We start from the raw sequence: 18,190 nt of genomic DNA on the forward strand, positions 1-18,190 counted from the left end.
CGTGTGTGGAGGCGTGTGTGTGGAGGCGTGTGTGGAGGCGTGCGCGCGCTGGCGTGTGTGCGCGGCGGCGGTGGCCCCGCCTCCTGCCCGCCGCCGGCTGATAAAGGTGCAGACAACAAAGCGGCCGGCTGGACGGGACGCTGGAGCAGACCCCGCCCCCAGCCGGCAGCCTGTGATGGAGTTAGGGGCGCGCACACACACACACACACACACACACACACACACACACACACACACACACACACAGTGTCTCCCGCTCTTCCTTAGGCTGGCTGGAGATGCGTCAGAGGCAGCCAGCCTAAACCTCTCCCACATCCCCCCCCCCCCCCCCCCCCCCCCCCCCCCCCCGCTGGGGGAGCGCGGCGAGCAATCAGAGAGGAGAGGAGCCGTCCTAAGGATAACGGGCGAGAGACACAGACACTACAGGGAGGGGGGAGAGGGAGACAGAGATCATTGATCATGGTCCCTCTGTAGTCGCTGGGTATCCTCCAGAACACAACAGCCATAGTAAATCTGGCGGCTGATGTGAGGCGAGGCTTCCTGGGACGGTGTGTAAGTGCTTCCAGCTCCGTCCGCTGAGGCCCCAGCAGTGACGTGTGTGTGGAGGAACTCGAGAGAGGCTCCGGGAACAGAGCGGGCCAGGACCTGCTACACTAACGCCACGCACCGCAACCCTGTGTGGGGGTGCGTGTGTGTTTGTATGTGTGTGTTTGTGTAACTGTGTGTGTGTGTGTGTTTGTGTTTTTATTTGTGTGAGCGTGTGTTTGTTTGTTTATTTGTGTTTGTGCGCGTGTTTATTTGTGTTTATGTGTGTGTGTGTGTGTGTGTGGCTGTGTATATGTGTATGTGCATGTGTGTCTGTGGGACTGAGATAAAGGAAGGTGTTTGTGAGTGGTAGCGTTGCATTGCATTAGATTACATCACTCTCCGTGTGTGTGTGTGTGTGTGTGTGTGTGTGTGTGTGTGTGTGTGAACTTACGTAATGCAATCTTGGCCAGGTGTAGCCGGTTGACCCAGGAGATCTTACTGAGGGGGTTGGGAGTGTTGAAGACGACCATGAAACTCACCGGACGCCCTGATCTGAAGAACACACACACACACACACACACACACACACACACACACACACACACACAACCATGTTCAGTATTGATGCAGTCAGGATTACTTCAAAGTGAAAAGCTGCTGTGAAACAACATAAAGTAATAATAATCACCCGGTTAGAATTAAGAAGCAGACATAAAGACATTTTGTATAATTAATATGAAGAACAAAATAAGTAATACTTTTTAACCACAATTTATACGTAACACTCTGCATTCTGTCTGGTGGGACTGTCAGGTTAATTCAAACTGATTTATAAAAGAAAGTCATCGTCAAAGTGTTATATTATTATTTACAACAAAGGAGCAGAAGAACCTAGTCATTCTGTATGTTACTCTTTCTGCAAGGCAAGTGTCATCTGAGTAGTAAAAAGGTATGAAGGGAAGACACACATAGATCATAAATAAAAAAGGTAAACAAGAAGATCTATAAAATATGAGGTGCAGAAATGCCCACCAGAAAATGGAAAATGATGACACTTCAAAACATGTCTTTACCTCGGAGGATTGAGCAGAGAGTCAGAGGAACGATTGCTCTCTGTTGTAATGGTGTGATTCGTCCCTAGCTTTGAGCAGATTCCTTAACGGCACACTTCAATGGCAAGCGTGACCCAACTGAAGATTTGCCTGGCCGAGTTTTCCAGTGTAATTTGTCTTTTTTGTCACAATGCGGGTGCTTTTGAGAAAAGAGACATTGACTGAATTGAGAGTTGTCCTTGGAGAAAGTGTTTTCCTTCACTCACTGTGTGAACGTTTTAGGGTGATAGGAGGCACTGGTTACGGCTCCAGGTAATAACAGGTTTAAAATCAATACGAGGAAGAGACTATCTGTAGCTGAAGCCGATTTAAAAACAAGATCTATAAAATAAAACAAAACAATGCAAAAACAGCTTAACCAACATTACATGTAAACTTATGTCATCAAGGGTCGAAAGAAATGAAGAAATGTGACAAATATATATTTTTTTAAATCAACGTTCAAGCCAACCGAAATCCCTGTTTTACTTAGCAGTCAACCAAGGTCACCAGTAGCTGTCACTTGGTAGCCTAGCATGGGCTACCTGCTACCTGCTAGCCATCCAGCGGTGGCTAGCAGGTAGCCTAGCATCTGCTACCTGCTAGCCATCCAGCGGTGGCTACTTGCTACCTAGCATTGGTTACGAAGACTAGATACCTGGCACAATCCACCTAGCATTAGCCACCTCGTATTGAGGCATTACTGAAGTACGTGTCTGCAAGGGTTTAAGTTGTACCTTTTGATCCCCGTGGTCAGCTTTTCCTATATTATCATAATTAGAATATTGATATTCCATATATTGGTTGTTACATCCATCCATGTTCCAGGGCCGGCATGGAGCCCTGCCCCATTATGTGAGGGAGGTGTGTGTGTGTGTGTGTGTGTGTGTGTGTGTGTGTGGTGACGAGGGACAAAGGGCCGACTACAGTACAGATGAAAAGAAGAGGGTTCAAATGGGAGTCAAAAAAGAGAAAAGAGTTCTGTAACCATGGCCAAGCAGATTAAATATAAATAAATAAATGAGAATAGAAAATGTGTGTGCCTAGGAAATTTAAGCTTGGTGCAGGCAAATTAGATATTTGCTCGCCCAGGAGTGTTCCTTAAAAAGCAGCCTTCTGCAGAACAGATTCTGAGGTGAAACTGGAGACATGAAGCTATCCATAACAGCTGTGTTCTCCTTAAAGAACTTTCTTTTTAACTTGGAGCCCAGGAAATAGAGGATTTGTGATATTCACAATCTTTGAAGGCGTACTGCAAAGGGTTTTCAACTTTGTAGAGATCTGTTTAGTTGATTTGCACTGTGTTTGACAGAGTGTAATTATATCTCCGATTTGGAATAAGGTTTTGTTCTTATTTTAATGGACATTTTGAGCATTCATGGACAGGACAGGGAAAACTGACGGGCTGCTTAAAGCAACCCGTTGCTTGAAAGTTGTTTGAAAGGAGAGGGGCTGACGTGGAGAACAGGACGAGAGGCCTGACGGAGTTGTCCAAAGCCAGCCCTGAAGGATTTTTGACAGGATTCTGAAAAGAAAGACGACCTCCAGACTGCTTTAGCAATCCGAAGACAATCTGCGAAGATTTGCATAAATACCTGACAGTGATGAAAACAAATGCTGGAACGGTCCTCTGGTGTGAGGGGGGGGGGGGGGTTGGTAAAATAATTGATTATTTTAGTGACCCCAACCAGTCGGGTCATGTGCACCCCAGAATCATTCGAGATATGGTCGGGAGTCCTGACTAATGGAGGCTGACAGGAGGAGCTCCGTCTGCTGGACCCAGCGTGGCTCTCTCTGGCTCCGGACCGGGTCGTCTGCAGGGAGCAGGGCCCAGCGTGGCGCTCTCTGGCTCCAGACTGGGTCGTCTGCAGGGAGCAGGCTAACAGGAGGAGCTCTGACTACTGGGCCCAGCGTGGCGCTCTCTGGCTCCAGACCGGGTCCTCTGCAGGGAGCAGGGCCCAGCGTGGCGCTCTTTGGCTCCAGACCGGGTCCTCTGCAGAGGGAGGGGGCTGGGCTGCCTCAGCGCTCTCGGCCAATAGAGGTCAACGATACAGAGAGCGGAGCGATGGCCAGCAGAACCCACCCAATCAAACTCTGTTGATACCGAATGGCATGGTAACAAATGAATGATGGAATCATGAAACCGGTTGCTTAAAGCACTGTTAGTGGACTTGTGTTTTAATGGTGCTGTATAAATAAACTCCCCTTGCCACACACACACGTGTGTGTGTGTGTGTGTGTGTGTGTGTGTGTGTGTGTGTGTGTGTGTGTGTGTGTGTGTGTAAGCGCTTGTATAGATATAGCACACATTACCCATGATGCTTGTGATCATAGATATTTCTATTTGTCTCATTCCATTGCTAATAAAAAGACACTGAAACATTGCAATATTATTACATGGTCTATTAGTAAACAAAGTACGAAAATACAGACACAGGTAAACATAATAATGAATTCCAAAGCTAGTTTGTTTTCTTGTTTTCTTTGTGTTTATGGGGAGACTCTACAGAACTGGGAGACTGGACCGCAACATTCAGGACAGCGTGAGCCAGGATGACACAAGCAGAGCTTCCTTTGTTCTTAAACACAACCAGGGGGCGAGAGACACAGACAACATGCAGGAATATGTGAGTGTGAGAGAGTCAAAGAGACTCAGAGAGAGAGCAAGAGATGAAAGAGAGGCAGGATGACCAGAGGGAGAGAAGAAGTCAGAGAGAGAGGGGGAGAGAGAGAGAGAGAGAGAGAGAGAGAGAGAGAGAGAGAGAGAGAGAGAGAGAGAGAGAGAGAGAGAGAGAGAGAGAGAGAGAGAGAGAGAGAACGGATGGAGAGGGGGGGGGGGGGAGAGTGCACGCAAGAGAAAATCAAAGACAAAGAAAATCATTACGAAGAAAAATATTTTCAGTAAATTTGTACATGTGAGAAAAAGCCCAGCCCATACAGATGCATAAACACTGAGGTTCTACGCAGACCCGGGCCCCCCGGGCCCCCCGGGCCCCCCGGGCCCCCCGGACCCCCACGGCCCGGGGCAGCAGCCTGGGGCCCCCCTCAACCCGGCCCTCGACGCAGTGAGTCCCACACATAGACTCGCCGACGGCCCGCCAGGTAGATAAATAAACAGCCTGCAAACTATATCTGGCAACCCGCTTCATCATTCTGGATTGTAACTCTTTATTTCTCACGGAGAACGACGCCATCTGTCATCGTGGCGTTTCCAGACATTGACTGTTTCCATACCGTTTGAAATGCAAACAGCATCGCGTGGACCCTCCCTCGCTCTCGGAGCTCAGGAACGGTTCGTATAGGGACGGCAGAAACACACCGAGGTCTGAGCCAGTGATCCAGTGGACACCAAGGTGTTTCGATCACCCGGGGAGCGAGACAGAGAGAAATACCTCCATGTTTTGTGAGATACATCAATACAAACATTTAAAAATCCATACAAATATTTAAAATGTACCATAACGACTGGAGAATCTGTGGACTTTATGCAAGCACTTGGTACTGGCAGACAAGGCAGTCGGTGGAACTGCCCCTGCCTGCCTCCAAGCACTGCTAAAGCCACACACCCCAGCTCGATCCCTCCGCTCAACTACCTCAGCTGGACGTCTGGAACCGCCATCGCTAAGAGCTAGCAAAGGCCGCTCAGCAAAGTCACAACTGTTCTCTCTTTTGGGACCTCAGTGGTGGAACGAGCTCCCTGCCGTTCTCAGGACCGCAGAGTCGCTCACTATCTTCCGAAAAAGACTCAAGACTCAACTGTTCAGAGTCCACCTCGACTCTGCATAGCCACCCTCCCCCTTCTGGCCATCATTGTACACTGTATTGTATTGTAATGTATTATAGTACTTAACTGTGTAGCAACTGCAGCAGCTGCTATCATTGCTGTAACACGGGGAGTTGGTTAGCCTAGCGATTGTTGTACTTGCACTTGGTTCTATGAACATCCTTACTGTACCGACAGCGATATATTGTTGCACTTCTTATGACAAATGTACTAATTGTAAGTCGCTTTGGATAAAAGCGTCTGCCAAAATGCCCTAAATTCAGAATTCAGCCATATAAAACATTGTACTGTAAAGTCTGAATAAATCAATACTTTACCTATTGCTAAGGCAACAATAATTGGAACTAGTATTGTGTTAGTATCATGACATTACCCAGCTCTATATTATATACTATAAGTATATAATCTAGTTCTACCATTTACCTGCTAACAAATCTAGCAATGGCAATTGTGCTTCAAGGATAATTGTTGGATTTCAGGCGCAAAGGTTCAGGACTGAGTGAGAGCAAGAGAGTTGAAAAGTGCAAGTTTGAGAGCGTGAGAGAACATAATGGGGCAGGGGGCCGGCCATGTCAAGCATGCGAACATGAAGACAACGTCACATTCAGACATCATTAGAAGATAAGTGAGTGGAAAACAGCACAGGGCCTGAGAGAGAGAGAGAGAGAGAGAGAGAGAGAGAGAGAGAGAGAGAGAGAGAGAGAGAGAGAGAGAGAGAGAGAGAGAGAGAGATACAAGTCACATCATAGAGGCGGGTGGGAAATAGAGAGAAAGAGGGGGAAGTCAAAGGGGGAAAGGGTCATAGAAAGAATTATGCGAGCAAGTGCTTTGATAATATACATTTACCACATTGACTTCAAAAGCAGCAATGCTTAACAGGCATGAGAGACAAAGACAGATATAGCTGTCGACAGAGGGGCAGAATCAAAGGGAGAGAGGGGGGGGCAGAAGAGGAAGGATCCAAAATGGAGGGAGGTGGGCATGAAGAGAGAGACGGAGAGAGAGGGGCAGGAGGGCGGTGGGACGTGAGCCTGCTGCTCGCGGGCTGGCTGGCGACGCCCGGCGCCGACAGAGTTTAGAACGCACTCCGCCTAACGCCTCATTCTCCTCTGATTGGCAGCCGCAGTGCAGGTGTGCTGCGCTGCCAGAAGACGTGTGCAGAGACAGAGAGGACCGGCAGCGGAGGGGGGGGGGGGGGAGGGGGAGTGGGAGGGGGAAGGAGAGAAGACAGGGGAGGGGAAAGGCTGGAGAATAGGAAGGGGAGAGTAGAGGGAGGGAGGGAGGGAGGGAGGGTAGGTGGGAGGAGGGGGAGAGGAGGGGAGAGAGGGGAGAAGAGGACAGTGAAGGAGGGGATAGGAGATTAAAGGAGGAAAGGAGGAGATAAAGGGGAAAGAGAGAAGAGGAGATGGGGGCGAAGGGGGGAGAAGTGAAGAAGAGGGAGAGGTGAGGAGTAGAGGAAGGGGGACAGGAGAGGAGAGAGAGGAGGAGATGATAGAGAAAGTTTAAAATAAGAGTCATGAGAGGAGAGGCAGTATAAGGGAGGAGAGGGGGAGATATGAGGGGGAAGTGAAGGAGAAGATGGGAGAGGAGAGAGGGGGGAGGAGGAGAGCACCAAGGAGAAGTGGACGAGGAAGAGGAGAGGTCATCAGCAGGGTTAGCTTATGGGCTCTGCGATGAGGAAGGACGGAGAGGAGCAGGTACAACACCAGCGGGCTGCCGGGATGGAGTTTGGAGTGTGGAGGAAGAGGAGGAGGAGGAGGAGGAGGAGGAGGAGGTGGTGCAGAATCAGAGGTTCAGGGTCAAGGCTGCAGTTGTTGTTGACACTGACACACCAGAACAAGACAGAGAGTCAGAGATAGAGCCGAGCCACGGTGTCTCCCTCAGCCCTCTTGGTTCTGCGGTCAGAGACCCTGGCCTCTCCTAGTCCGACCTAGCCAGACGATGATGCGATGTCAAAGAGGGCCAAAGCGTGTCGCCATGGGAGCATGTTTGACAAGCTGGATGGCCTCTGACGTTTGGCCTGCTATAAACACTGCATGTCGACTTTCTGAAGGGGCGGCTATAAAGTGAGGGAGGCCAGACGCTGTCTGTTCCGAGTGCGTGAACCAGCTGTGACGATTAAGATCACACTCGCACTGCCTTCTTCGGGAGGAATCATTGAAAGGAGGAGGACATTTTCAGTTACAGAGAGAGGAAAACGTCAGCTTTGCTTTGCCAATCAACATAACCCATAACTAGTGACGACAGCTCTGTCATTTCAGGAGGGAAAACAGCAGAACTTTTACTTTGAAAACTTGGGATTGGCTCCCCACTGACAGTACAGGTGAGGACTCCTGGCCGTTACGGAGGCCCTTGTTGTGGTCGGGGCAGCTCTTAGGTCATTACAGGTCCACCAAGAGGAATCAATATTGAAGAAAGAAACAGAAGGAAAAATAAAGTTCAAGAAAACATTCACTCATGGGCAAACAATTATTAACAGTGTGTGTGTGTGTGTGTGTGTGTGTGTGTGTGTGTGTGTGTGTGTGTGTGTGTGTGTGTGTGTGTGTGTGTGTGTGTGTGTGTGTGTGTCATCAACCATCTTTTTCCAGCCATGGCACTCACAAAGAATAAACTGTTTTGCATAGGAAGCCCCTTTTGAAGATGAACGAGTGAATGAATGAATGCTATCTGCAGGATGAAGGCTGCTGATCAACCCAAGGACTCTCGATCAATACATACGAGATATAGGCCTACATCTGTATATCTATATTTATTCATGCATACAGATGTATCTACACATAGCTATTTATCTCTAGATAAATCTATCTATAGATGGATATATACATGCCATTCAGATGTTGCTTGCATTGTCCTTAAGTACAGCACATACCACCTTAGCGTTGCTGTGGACAGTGGGAGTGGAGCCCCCGCCCCCCGCCCCCCCGGCCCCCCGCCCCCCGGCTGTGTTAACACCCTGCGATCGGGACCTAAGGGCCCCACTGGGACTCAGGCACACCTCACCGGCCCAGGTCAGTGGAGGCTCCAGACTGCAGCCAGAGCAGGTGTTAGTGCGGACAAGGGTCTGGGCCCATTATGAGTGTGAGTGTGTGTGTGTGTGTGTAAGCGCGCGTGTGTGTGTGTGTGTGTGTGTGTGTGTGTGTGTGTGTGTGTGTGTGTGGTGATGGATGGTTAATCCTGCATGCCTTGATTATTCAGACACATCCCAGGTGTGCAGCCTCACCCAGCCCGGAGCCTAATCAGTCTGACTGGGGCCAGGTGAGGCTGCTTAAACCTGCCACCCCCCCAACACACACACACACACACACACACACACACACACACACACACACACACACACACACACACACACACACACACACACACACACACACACACACACACACACACACACACACACACACACACACACACACACACGACAAGACAAGACAAGACAAGACAAGACAAGACAGTGCGAGACGGATTTGAAAGGATCGCCCCTGCATCCGGGGACACCAGCCCCCCATCCGGGGACACCAGGGGGGTTGAATCCACATTACTTCACAGGTACTCCTCAGGGAGGGGGGGAGGAGAAGGAAAGAGAGATGTGTGTGTACACCGGTTGCAGTTCACCACTGATGCGCCCGGCGTATGCGTAGGCGAGTGCGGAGCGAGCGAGCGAGCGAGCGAGCGAGAGAGGAGAGACGGGGCGGTCGTAAAACGGGCGTTCACCGGACACCGCCGCCGCGCACACAGCGGCGCGTCGCCGCGACAACAGGAGTTCATTAACAGCGTGCAGTGGGCCGATGATGATGAACTCCTGTTGTCGCGGCGACGGGACGGTCGGGATTCAGTCCACGTAGGGGAGAGGGGGGGAGAGTGGAGTGAGGGGGGAGAGAGAGAGAGAGAGAGAGAGAGAGAGAGAGAGAGAGAGAGAGAGAGAGAGAGAGAGAGAGAGAGAGAGAGAGAGAGAGAGAGAGAGAGAGGGGAGGGGAGTGAAATGGTACACGGAGGACCCTGGAGAGTGCACTGTGGTGGGAGTGTGTCTATGTGTGTGTGTGTGTGTGTGTGTCTGTGTGTGTGTGTGTGTGTGTGTGTGAGTCTGTGTGTGTGTGTGAGTCTGTGTGTGTGTGTGTGCTTTTGTGCGTGTGTGCGTGACTGACTGAGTGGAATGTTTGAAGTGTGGGTACGTCTGTGTGTGTGTGTGAGATCAAAACACGCACAAGAATTCACACAGGAGGGTTGGATATGCATGAATGTACTTCATACGCAAGTCTGAATGTATGATGTGTGTGTGAGTGCATAAAAGTGTGAAATGTGTGTGCGTGCATGCGTGTAAGGGATGATATATGTATTGGGTGTTTATTGTTCCCTTGATGTGTAAATATATTTGTGTGTCTGCTTGTGTTTGTGTTTTTCTGTGTGTGTGTATTTTATCGTTATGTGTGTGTGTTTAAGTGCGTGATTTTGCACGTTTGTGTTTATCGAGCATTATCAACATACATTTAGCTGATTGGTAACTGTGTGTATAAACCTCATCTCCACACCTCTTTGAGATGTGTATGTGTTTATGTGTTAAAGGTATTCACACCTGTGCACGCCTGACACTATCGGCTCCATGACCTTGTGTATATGTGTGCTTGTGTGTATGTGCCAATGTGTGTGTTTTGGGGGCTCAGAAAACTCATCCTAGCTCAGACTGAAGCTGAATGTTAGCCTCCACACAAAAATAACAAACTTCTCTTTGTTTACTTATTTATCGAACGGTTACATCGTGCCATGAAATGAGTTCAGTCCACCGTTGCAACAGATTAAAGCTATCGCCCAGTTATATGTAGACCTGCATGATTTTATAGAAGTTAGAAATGTATTGTCCCCTTGGGGAAATTGTTCTGCAAATGTACATAACTAAATGTCCAATGTAGTTGCAAAGATATGTATTTTTTAACTTTCACGTTTCTTGTAGGTCTAAATGAATAATCACAATCGCGTTCTAGTAGTGTTGAAATTCACGATACTGGATTTTCTAACTTCGATACTATACCTGGAAAAATATCGGTATTCTATACCATTTTCGATATCAGGGGAAAACCGTTTTTTTCAGAAAAGAATGTACCCAAAGTAAATAGAGTACCGGTATATCTCCAGAACTCCCAGGGCTATAATGTCATTTTCGTGCCAATAGAAAGATTGTTGTGCAAGGGAAATATTCAATGTGGACAATACTTGGTTAAAGTGAATAAAGCCATGGAACACAGCATACGTGAAAGATAACATGTCCACCTGAAATAATGATCAGTTGGTCGTCATCAGTTGGTAGCACTGTCTTACTGTGAGACACAAATAAAGGTAGATATCTTACAATTTTGACACTTGACACCTCTATTTAAAGTTCAGGGCAAATATAATGGAATGACACCAAGCCAAAACAATGGCAAATACACATATGGCCACTAGAATGCGCTGAATAACATGTGTTCTGATTGGAGGCAATTTACCTATTTCCTAAGGAACCTTCTCTTAGTCATTGATTGTAAACACCATGTTAAGTTGCACAATTTGGCCCAGACACTGGGTTATCTGTTTGTGGTGGTTTTATGCATCAGAATCAATTTAGTAGACAAAAATCACAAAGGTAAAACTGGTTGTTAAAAGAAAAGGGGACGTTTCTTCATAAGTTGTTATTTGGGAGTTTTCGTCACAGAATGATATGGTTTGGACTGTTGGAATAAGTGGAGGCTCAGCTTTCATATAATATATAGTTTGTGAGGGTCCAATCTCGTGAAAAAGATCGCTATTGCTGTGCATGTGCACAGTTATGAAACCCAAAACCGTGTTCTTGCATATGACTTTCCTTGGTAATTTGCCTCAATCCAAGTACGTCCAAACCGCACTCCTCCATCACTACTCCATTTACCTTCTACCTAAACCGTTCGCGGAGGCGCTGCACTTGAGATGCTAGCCGTGTTGGCTAACCTTTAGCTAACACCGTCGAATCACGGCCAGAGACCGCACTGCGAGTGAGTGACAGAAAGCGGGGCTATATTCGCGCTGAAGCGATGCGTGTCTGTTAACTCGCTGTCCGACAGAAGAGAAGACAGCGCACTGATCAATTGCAAATACATCTATTTTGTGTGACTTTGTGGAACAAAAGGCTGTTCTGCAGTTTTTAAAAACACTTGAATAAATAGCCTTTCAGAAGACCGACTCCACATCACATGCCATTTACAATAATGCCACCATCAGTGATGAGATACTCATCTTCTGTGTGAAGGCACGCCTACAGGTTCTCCCCACAAAATACAATCTCTCCCTCTGGTTTCCATCTATTCATTCCCCCTTTTGGACCTCGTCCCTTCTGCAGGGCCGGGCACGTGATGCTTTCTTTAAGCTAGTTCCTCCCCTATCTGTCTTCCACTCTCTCTTACATCCCCCTCTCTCTACTCTGACCCATCACTCTACTCTCTTCCTGATCCATTCTCTCTCTTAAGCCCTTTTGTTCTCCCACTGTTTCCTCTAACCTCCACTCTCCTTCTCTGCCTCAATCACACTCCCTCACCTCGTCCACTTCCTCGCTGCCAGCCTACATCAGTCCGCATCGCTCTCCCCGTCCACTTCCTCTAACCCTGTGAGTCAAACTAACTGCAGCAGCTCGTCCCACTCAGGCCGTTCTTCAAGCACACCTGGGAGCCCTGACGTGACGGAGATTGAGCTGCTCTCCGCCCAACGCTATCCGTTCACCTGCACGGAAAAAAAACGCCTCTTCTCAATCGCCTCCAACAGAAGACCGATACGAACTGCCCTCTCAATATACCCGACAAGAGAGAGACAGAGAGGGAGGGAGGGAGAGAGATGGAGAGACACAAACAGTGCCCTGCTGTCTGTGATCCACGAGTTCCAAGCCTTCACGGGAGTAAATTACGCGAGTCATTAGGTAATTGCCCATCACTACAGATGGGTTCGCTTTGGATCTGCCAAAAGGTCAGCAGCAGTCGCTTAACACAGGTAGCGGGCGAAGGGGCGAGGGGCTTCACTCTGGGGGGCCGGGGCGGGCGGATGCGGGGGAGGGCCGGGGCGGGGGGAGGAGGGGGAGCTGTGTCAGGATCTCTTAGCGTCAGCCGGCCCAGGAGGGAAGCTGAGTGTCATCCTCTCTTCTCGTCTAGTTTACTGCGTGGCAGCCTGCCCTGCCCTGTCCTGGAACACACACGGGGTCGCGCCGCAGACGGAGAGGGAGCGCGTCCCGCAGTGTTGACACCGCAAGGGTGGAGGAGCCTCCAGACCGGACTCAATGTCTGAGGGCGTGGGTGGTGGTGTCGAGCATCGGGACCGTGCCATGCAGCACAGAGAAGCCCCGGCTGCAGTTACAGCCCCCGAGGTGTCCCTTGTGAAACACAACCAGCCGATGGTTTTATGTGTCATAGGGGGAGGCAGATCCCAGCTGGCTGCCGCGGTGAAGCAGCCGCCGTTCGGCTGCAGAGCTACAAAGGCCACGGCAAACACAATGGAGCCGGCACAATGGAGACGGCAGGAGTTGGACACAAGCTGGACAAATTCCAAACAAGAAGCAATCAGCTTTGTTTGCCTTTTTCCGTGACAGATTATTCTTAAAAGTTGACAAGGAAAGTGATTGACAAATAACAAACAAGAAGCAATCAGCTTTCTGGCTGTCCCGCGGGAGATAATTAAAAGTTAACAAGAATTGTCAACTTTTAAGGAATACTCCCGCACAGAAACGTTTATTATTGACAAGAAGTGACTGACAGGAATATGAGCCGGTCCCCTGGCTCTGCCTCGGCGCGCTCCCAGGACCGCTACTGGTACATGTCAGGAGCTGACTCACTTGTCTGGCCGGCCAGGCACCTGCAGGCGCAGGCGGCACTTGTTGGCGCTCTGGATCTGGTCCTCCTTGATGCGGATCAGTCGGTGCAGCGCCAGACACCAGTCCTGGGCCACGGTGGTGTTGAGGTTCTGGGGGCAGGAAACAAGATAACCAGACGCATTAAAAACGGGCACGGCGTTATCGCTTCCCCGATTGGGCGGAATGGGGGAACATCTCTCCGTGATGGGTTTTATGAGTTTGATTAGTGTGTATTGACCACAGGTGGAGTCCGTAGCACGCGGACCGCCAAGCCGGCGTAATGATTTCTGACAGACTCATTTACCCACGCGTAGAATAAAGGAAACACTCATCTCACTCCCGTACTAAAACTGACACAACCCATTAGGTAAAGAATATACGGCTGCGCCATTTCATTCGCGCCTAACGGATCCATTTTTTTTCTTCAGTCCCTGAAGCCAAATAGAATCATCTCTCATGTCCCCCTGGTCAGCGGCTGTGCGGAAACATTCACTTTATTTGTTTTTCGGGGGGAGGCCGTTTCTGTTATTACGGCGTGTTGAGAGCCGCAGCCCCCGCTGGACGCCGGCCAGCCTCTCCTCTTGAGGTCACCCGGCTCATTACAAAGGGATAGCAGAGGCCGCCATTAGCCTGAGAGCCTCTCTGCTGATTGCCTGAGTACACTTCCCTGGGAGTGTGATGATCTCCATCACCGTGTTAATGCGCCGAGACCGGAGACGCGGCTGGGGAGGAACAGGAAGGAGCCGCCACGCTCCGGTCTGGACCGGTTCTCCGCTGGGGGGAACAGGAAGGAGCCGCCACGCTCCGGTCTGGACCGGTTCTCCGCTGGGAGGAACAGGAAGGAGCCGCCACGCTCCGGTCTGGACCGTTCTCCGCTGGGAGGACCACGAAGGAGCCGCCACGCTCCGGTCTGGACCGGTTCTCCGCTGGGGGGAACAGGAAGGAGCCGCCATGCTCCGGTCTGGACCGGTTCTCCACTGGGAGGAACAGGAAGGAGCCGCCACGCTACCGGTCTGGACCGGTTCTCCGCTGGGAGGACCACGAAGGAACCGCCACGCTCCGGTCTGGACCGGTTCTCCGCTGGGAGGACCACGAAGGAGCCGCCACGCTCCGGTCTGGACCGGTTCTCCGCTGGGAGGAACAGGAAGGAGCCGCCACGCTCCGTCTGGACCGGTTCTCCGCCCGGTGCCTTCAGAGGAGCCCGCTTCACGCCACAGTGATGCGGTTGCCGTGGACCCATACAGTAACCATGGCTACAAGTCTCTTTGGAATTGGATGGAGGGTTCCCTGAGAGAGGTCCGGGGTGGGGGGGGTGGGGGGGGTGGGGGCTCTTTGATCACATTTTAAAAACATCTTCAATTTCCTTTTGGCAATTACTTCAAGAGGAGGAGCTGTTGGAGCGTAGTTTCTTATTTTTCAGTACTCAGTACTTCAGCAACATGAGAAGGGAGAGATTTGGGGATTTGGCAGCAAACCATTAATCTTTCACACATTTTACGTAAATATCTCAGGCCAACCAGATAATGAATGATTCATAGCACGTCAAAAATGAAGCCTGTTTTTTTTTTAATAATACCCCGCCCGTCACAGCGAGGCCTTGGAAGTGCCTGTTGTGGACCAGGCCGGCTCTGAGAAGGCTGAGGACGAGGCAAGGCTTATGGGGCCAGGCTGACAGATGAAGGCCCGGCTCTGAGCTAAGGGGGCCACAGATACCAACTCTGTGCATCCCCAATCTTGGCTGCATTTTTGCTATGAGCTGGTGGATAGTTGTTGGTATGTACGTTGTACAGACGCACGTGCGTGCGTGATGGCATGTGTGCGTGAGAGAGAGAGAGAGAGAGAGAGAGAGAGAGAGAGAGAGAGAGAGACAGAGACAGAGACAGAGACAGAGACAGAGACAGAGACAGACAGAGACAGAGACAGAGACAGAGACAGAGACAGAGAGAGAGAGAGAGAGAGAGAGAGAGAGAGAGAAAGAGAGAGAGAGAGAGAGAGAGAGAGACAGAGAGACAGAGACAGAGACAGAGACAGAGACAGAGACAGAGACAGAGAGACAGAGACAGAGACAGAGACAGAGACAGAGAGAGAGAGAGAGAGAGAGAGAGAGAGAGAGAGAAAGAGAGAGAGACGAGAGAGAGAGAGAGAGAGAGAGAGAGAGAGAGAGAGAGAGAGAGAGAGAGAGAGACAGAGAGAGAGAGCGTTTCAGTGTGCGTGCGTGAGGGGGCGAGCGAGTGCAGGGGCGTACGGTAACAGGAAGTGACTGGTACCTGGTAGGTTCCCTGCAGGGTGCCCACCAGTAAGGTGACTTCCTCCACCAGGGAAAGGTCATGCTGCAGCTCCTGCAGCTCCTGGTACAGCCTGGGAGGTCCGAGGATCGCCTTACCTACGAGGAGACCCAGGGGGAAGGCATCAGCTCACCGCTCACACGCACAGCTATCACTACGGTTACAGCTAGGTCACTTTATCGGAAGCCACTTACAATTACAGGTACATTTCACATAAGAAAGAATGACAACAATATATCGCTGTCGGTACAGTAAGGATGTTCAAAGAATCAAGCACTAACCATCACTAGGTTAACCCGTTCCCCGTGCACAACAGAGACAGCTAGGATGAGGCGCTACACCATGCTGAGCACTATTTTTAAGTGCCAGGACGTACAACATACGATAAGTGTGTACATTAATTGCCAGCCTTGACCATTTACTCAGCTGGCACACGTTCTTCTGAAGAGCATCTCCTAGTGAGTCCAGAGACGTGGAGCAGCAGAGGGGGGCAGGGCACCGTGCTCAGAGACCTGACCGCTCGTTAGGCTGCGCCTCCAGGGGGGCGTGGACCCAGCGCCTCCAGGGGGGCGTGGACCCAGCGCCTCCAGGGGGGCGTGGACCCAGCGCCTCCAGGGGGGCGTGGACCCAGCGCCTCCAGGGGGGCGTGGACCCAGCGCCTCCAGGGGGGCGTGGACCCAGCGCCTCCAGGGGGGCGTGGACCCAGCGCCTCCAGGGGGGCGTGGACCCAGCGCCTCCAGGGGGGCGTGGACCCAGCGCCTCCAGGGGGGGCGTGGACCCAGCGCCTCGGTGACCGGGCTCACCACGACCCGCCCCGTGCACCACACCGCCCCGTGCACCACCCGCCCCGTGCACCACACCGCCCCGTGCACCACCCGCCCCGTGCACTACACCGCCCCGTGCACCACACCGCCCCGTGCACCACCCGCCCCGTGCACCACCCGCCCCGTGCACTACACCGCCCCGTGCACTACACCGCCCCGTGCACTACACCGCCCCGTGCACTACACCGCCCCGTGCACTACACCGCCCCGTGCACTACACCGCCCCGTGCACTACACCCCGAGGTGGTGTACATCCCCGGACCCCCACCCCACCAACAGCTGCGGCCTAATGATCCGTGACCGCGCCCGACACGACCGCACACGAGGCGCAGTGTCAGACCTAATGAGGACGCCTCAGGTCCCCTCAGCCCCGCCCCGCCCCCCCGCCCCGGCCCCGGCCCCCCGCCCCGGCCCCGGCCCCCCGCCCCTCCAGGACGCCTCAGGTCCCCTCAGCCCCGCCCCGCCCCCCGCCCCTCCAGGACGCCTCAGGTCCCCTCAGCCCCGCCCGGCCCCCCGCCCCCGCCCCGGCCCCCCGCCCCTCCAGGACGCCTCAGGTCCCCTCAGCGCTGCCCCGGCCCCCCGCCCCGGCCCCCCGCCCCTCCAGGACGCCTCAGGTCCCCTCAGCGCTGCCCCGGCCCCCCGCCCCGGCCCCCCGCCCCGGCCCCGGCCCCCCGCCCCTCCAGGACGCCTCAGGTCCCCTCAGCCCCGCCCGGCCCCCCGCCCCCCCGCCCCGGCCCCCCGCCCCTCCAGGACGCCTCAGGTCCCCTCAGCGCTGCCCCCGGCCCCCCGCCCCGGCCCCGGCCCCCGGCCCCCCGCCCCTCCAGGACGCCTCAGGTCCACTCAGCGCTGCCCCGCCCCCCCGCCCCTCCAGGGGGCGCTGATTGGCTGTAATAATCAGCCCTCTGCATGTGATGCCGACACAAAGGGGCTCGATACGGAGCGAGGGTCCGGTAATGCGAGCGTTACTCACGGGACTCAACCCAGAGAACACCTCGCCGGGGACAACAACAGGATCAATGGTCCTTACTCTGTTACCCACCGGGGGGGGGGCAGAGCGGCGCTGCGATCGGGGTCTACGACGCCCTCTTCAGGGCGGGGGGGCGCGGGCGTCCCGTTAGACGCAGAGTCCAGCCATCGACTTCATTTTATGCTCTTTGTCCCAGCGCTCCCTCCAGCTGGGGGGGGGGGGGGGATCGATAGCACTGTCTGTCTGCCCGCCAGCGAGCCCCCCCCCCCCCCACCACCGCCGTCTAATTAAGGTAGACGGCAGTCGAGGGGCCGCTGGTCTGCTGGGTCCCCCCCCCCCCCCCAGCCAAGCAGTTATAATAGTTTAGCTCCAGGTGGGGGGGGGGGGGACTCGGAGCTCGGTCTGTCTGATGCACCAACGTAGGGATAGGATGGGGGGGAGCTGGAGGAGGGGGCTGGAGGGAGGGGGCGGGGCGGGGGGAGGGAGGGGGGGGGGCACGCTGTGCGGTCCAGGACGGCCGCAGGCGGTCCCCCCATTAGGAGGCTCGGTGACCTTTGGGTGTTAATGGCCGCCGCCGAGTCAGACGGAGGAATGTGTCTCTGAGCGAGGCGATCGATGCCGGGCCCACGGCCGTATCAATAGTTTGTGCAGTGGAGGGTGGAGGCGACGGGGGGCCGTGGGGGGGCTGTGTGCCGGTGTATATTCGATACAGGTTTGCTCAGCTGCCCTGTGGGGGTATTGGGGAGGTGTGTGGGGGGTGGTGATGGAGGGAGGGATAAGGGGGTGGGGGTTTGGGGGGTGGGGTTTGGGGTGTGGGGGGTGCCGGGGTGTAATCCCGGCCTAATCCCATCGGAGCAGGCGGATCAGGTTCTCC

At 52.9% G+C, this 18,190-nt stretch overlaps 1 protein-coding gene across 1 annotated transcript in view; it reads right to left on the bottom strand.

The window, feature by feature from the left end:
• The window catches only part of LOC132470906 (uncharacterized), a 29,516-nt gene that overhangs the window by 10,907 nt on the left and 419 nt on the right, over positions 1–18,190 (bottom strand). The window contains exons 2-6 of the mRNA XM_060069835.1: positions 16,103–16,412; positions 15,909–16,028; positions 15,508–15,623; positions 13,223–13,350; positions 980–1,080 (exon numbers count right to left, since the gene is read on the bottom strand). Of these exons, the coding sequence (XP_059925818.1) occupies positions 980–1,080; positions 13,223–13,350; positions 15,508–15,623; positions 15,909–16,028; positions 16,103–16,412 (775 nt within the window). The remainder of the gene's footprint in view (positions 1–979; positions 1,081–13,222; positions 13,351–15,507; positions 15,624–15,908; positions 16,029–16,102; positions 16,413–18,190) is intronic.

Source organism: Gadus macrocephalus, chromosome 13 (genome assembly GCF_031168955.1).
Source record: "Gadus macrocephalus chromosome 13, ASM3116895v1".
NCBI classification, from domain to species: Eukaryota; Metazoa; Chordata; class Actinopteri; order Gadiformes; family Gadidae; genus Gadus; species Gadus macrocephalus.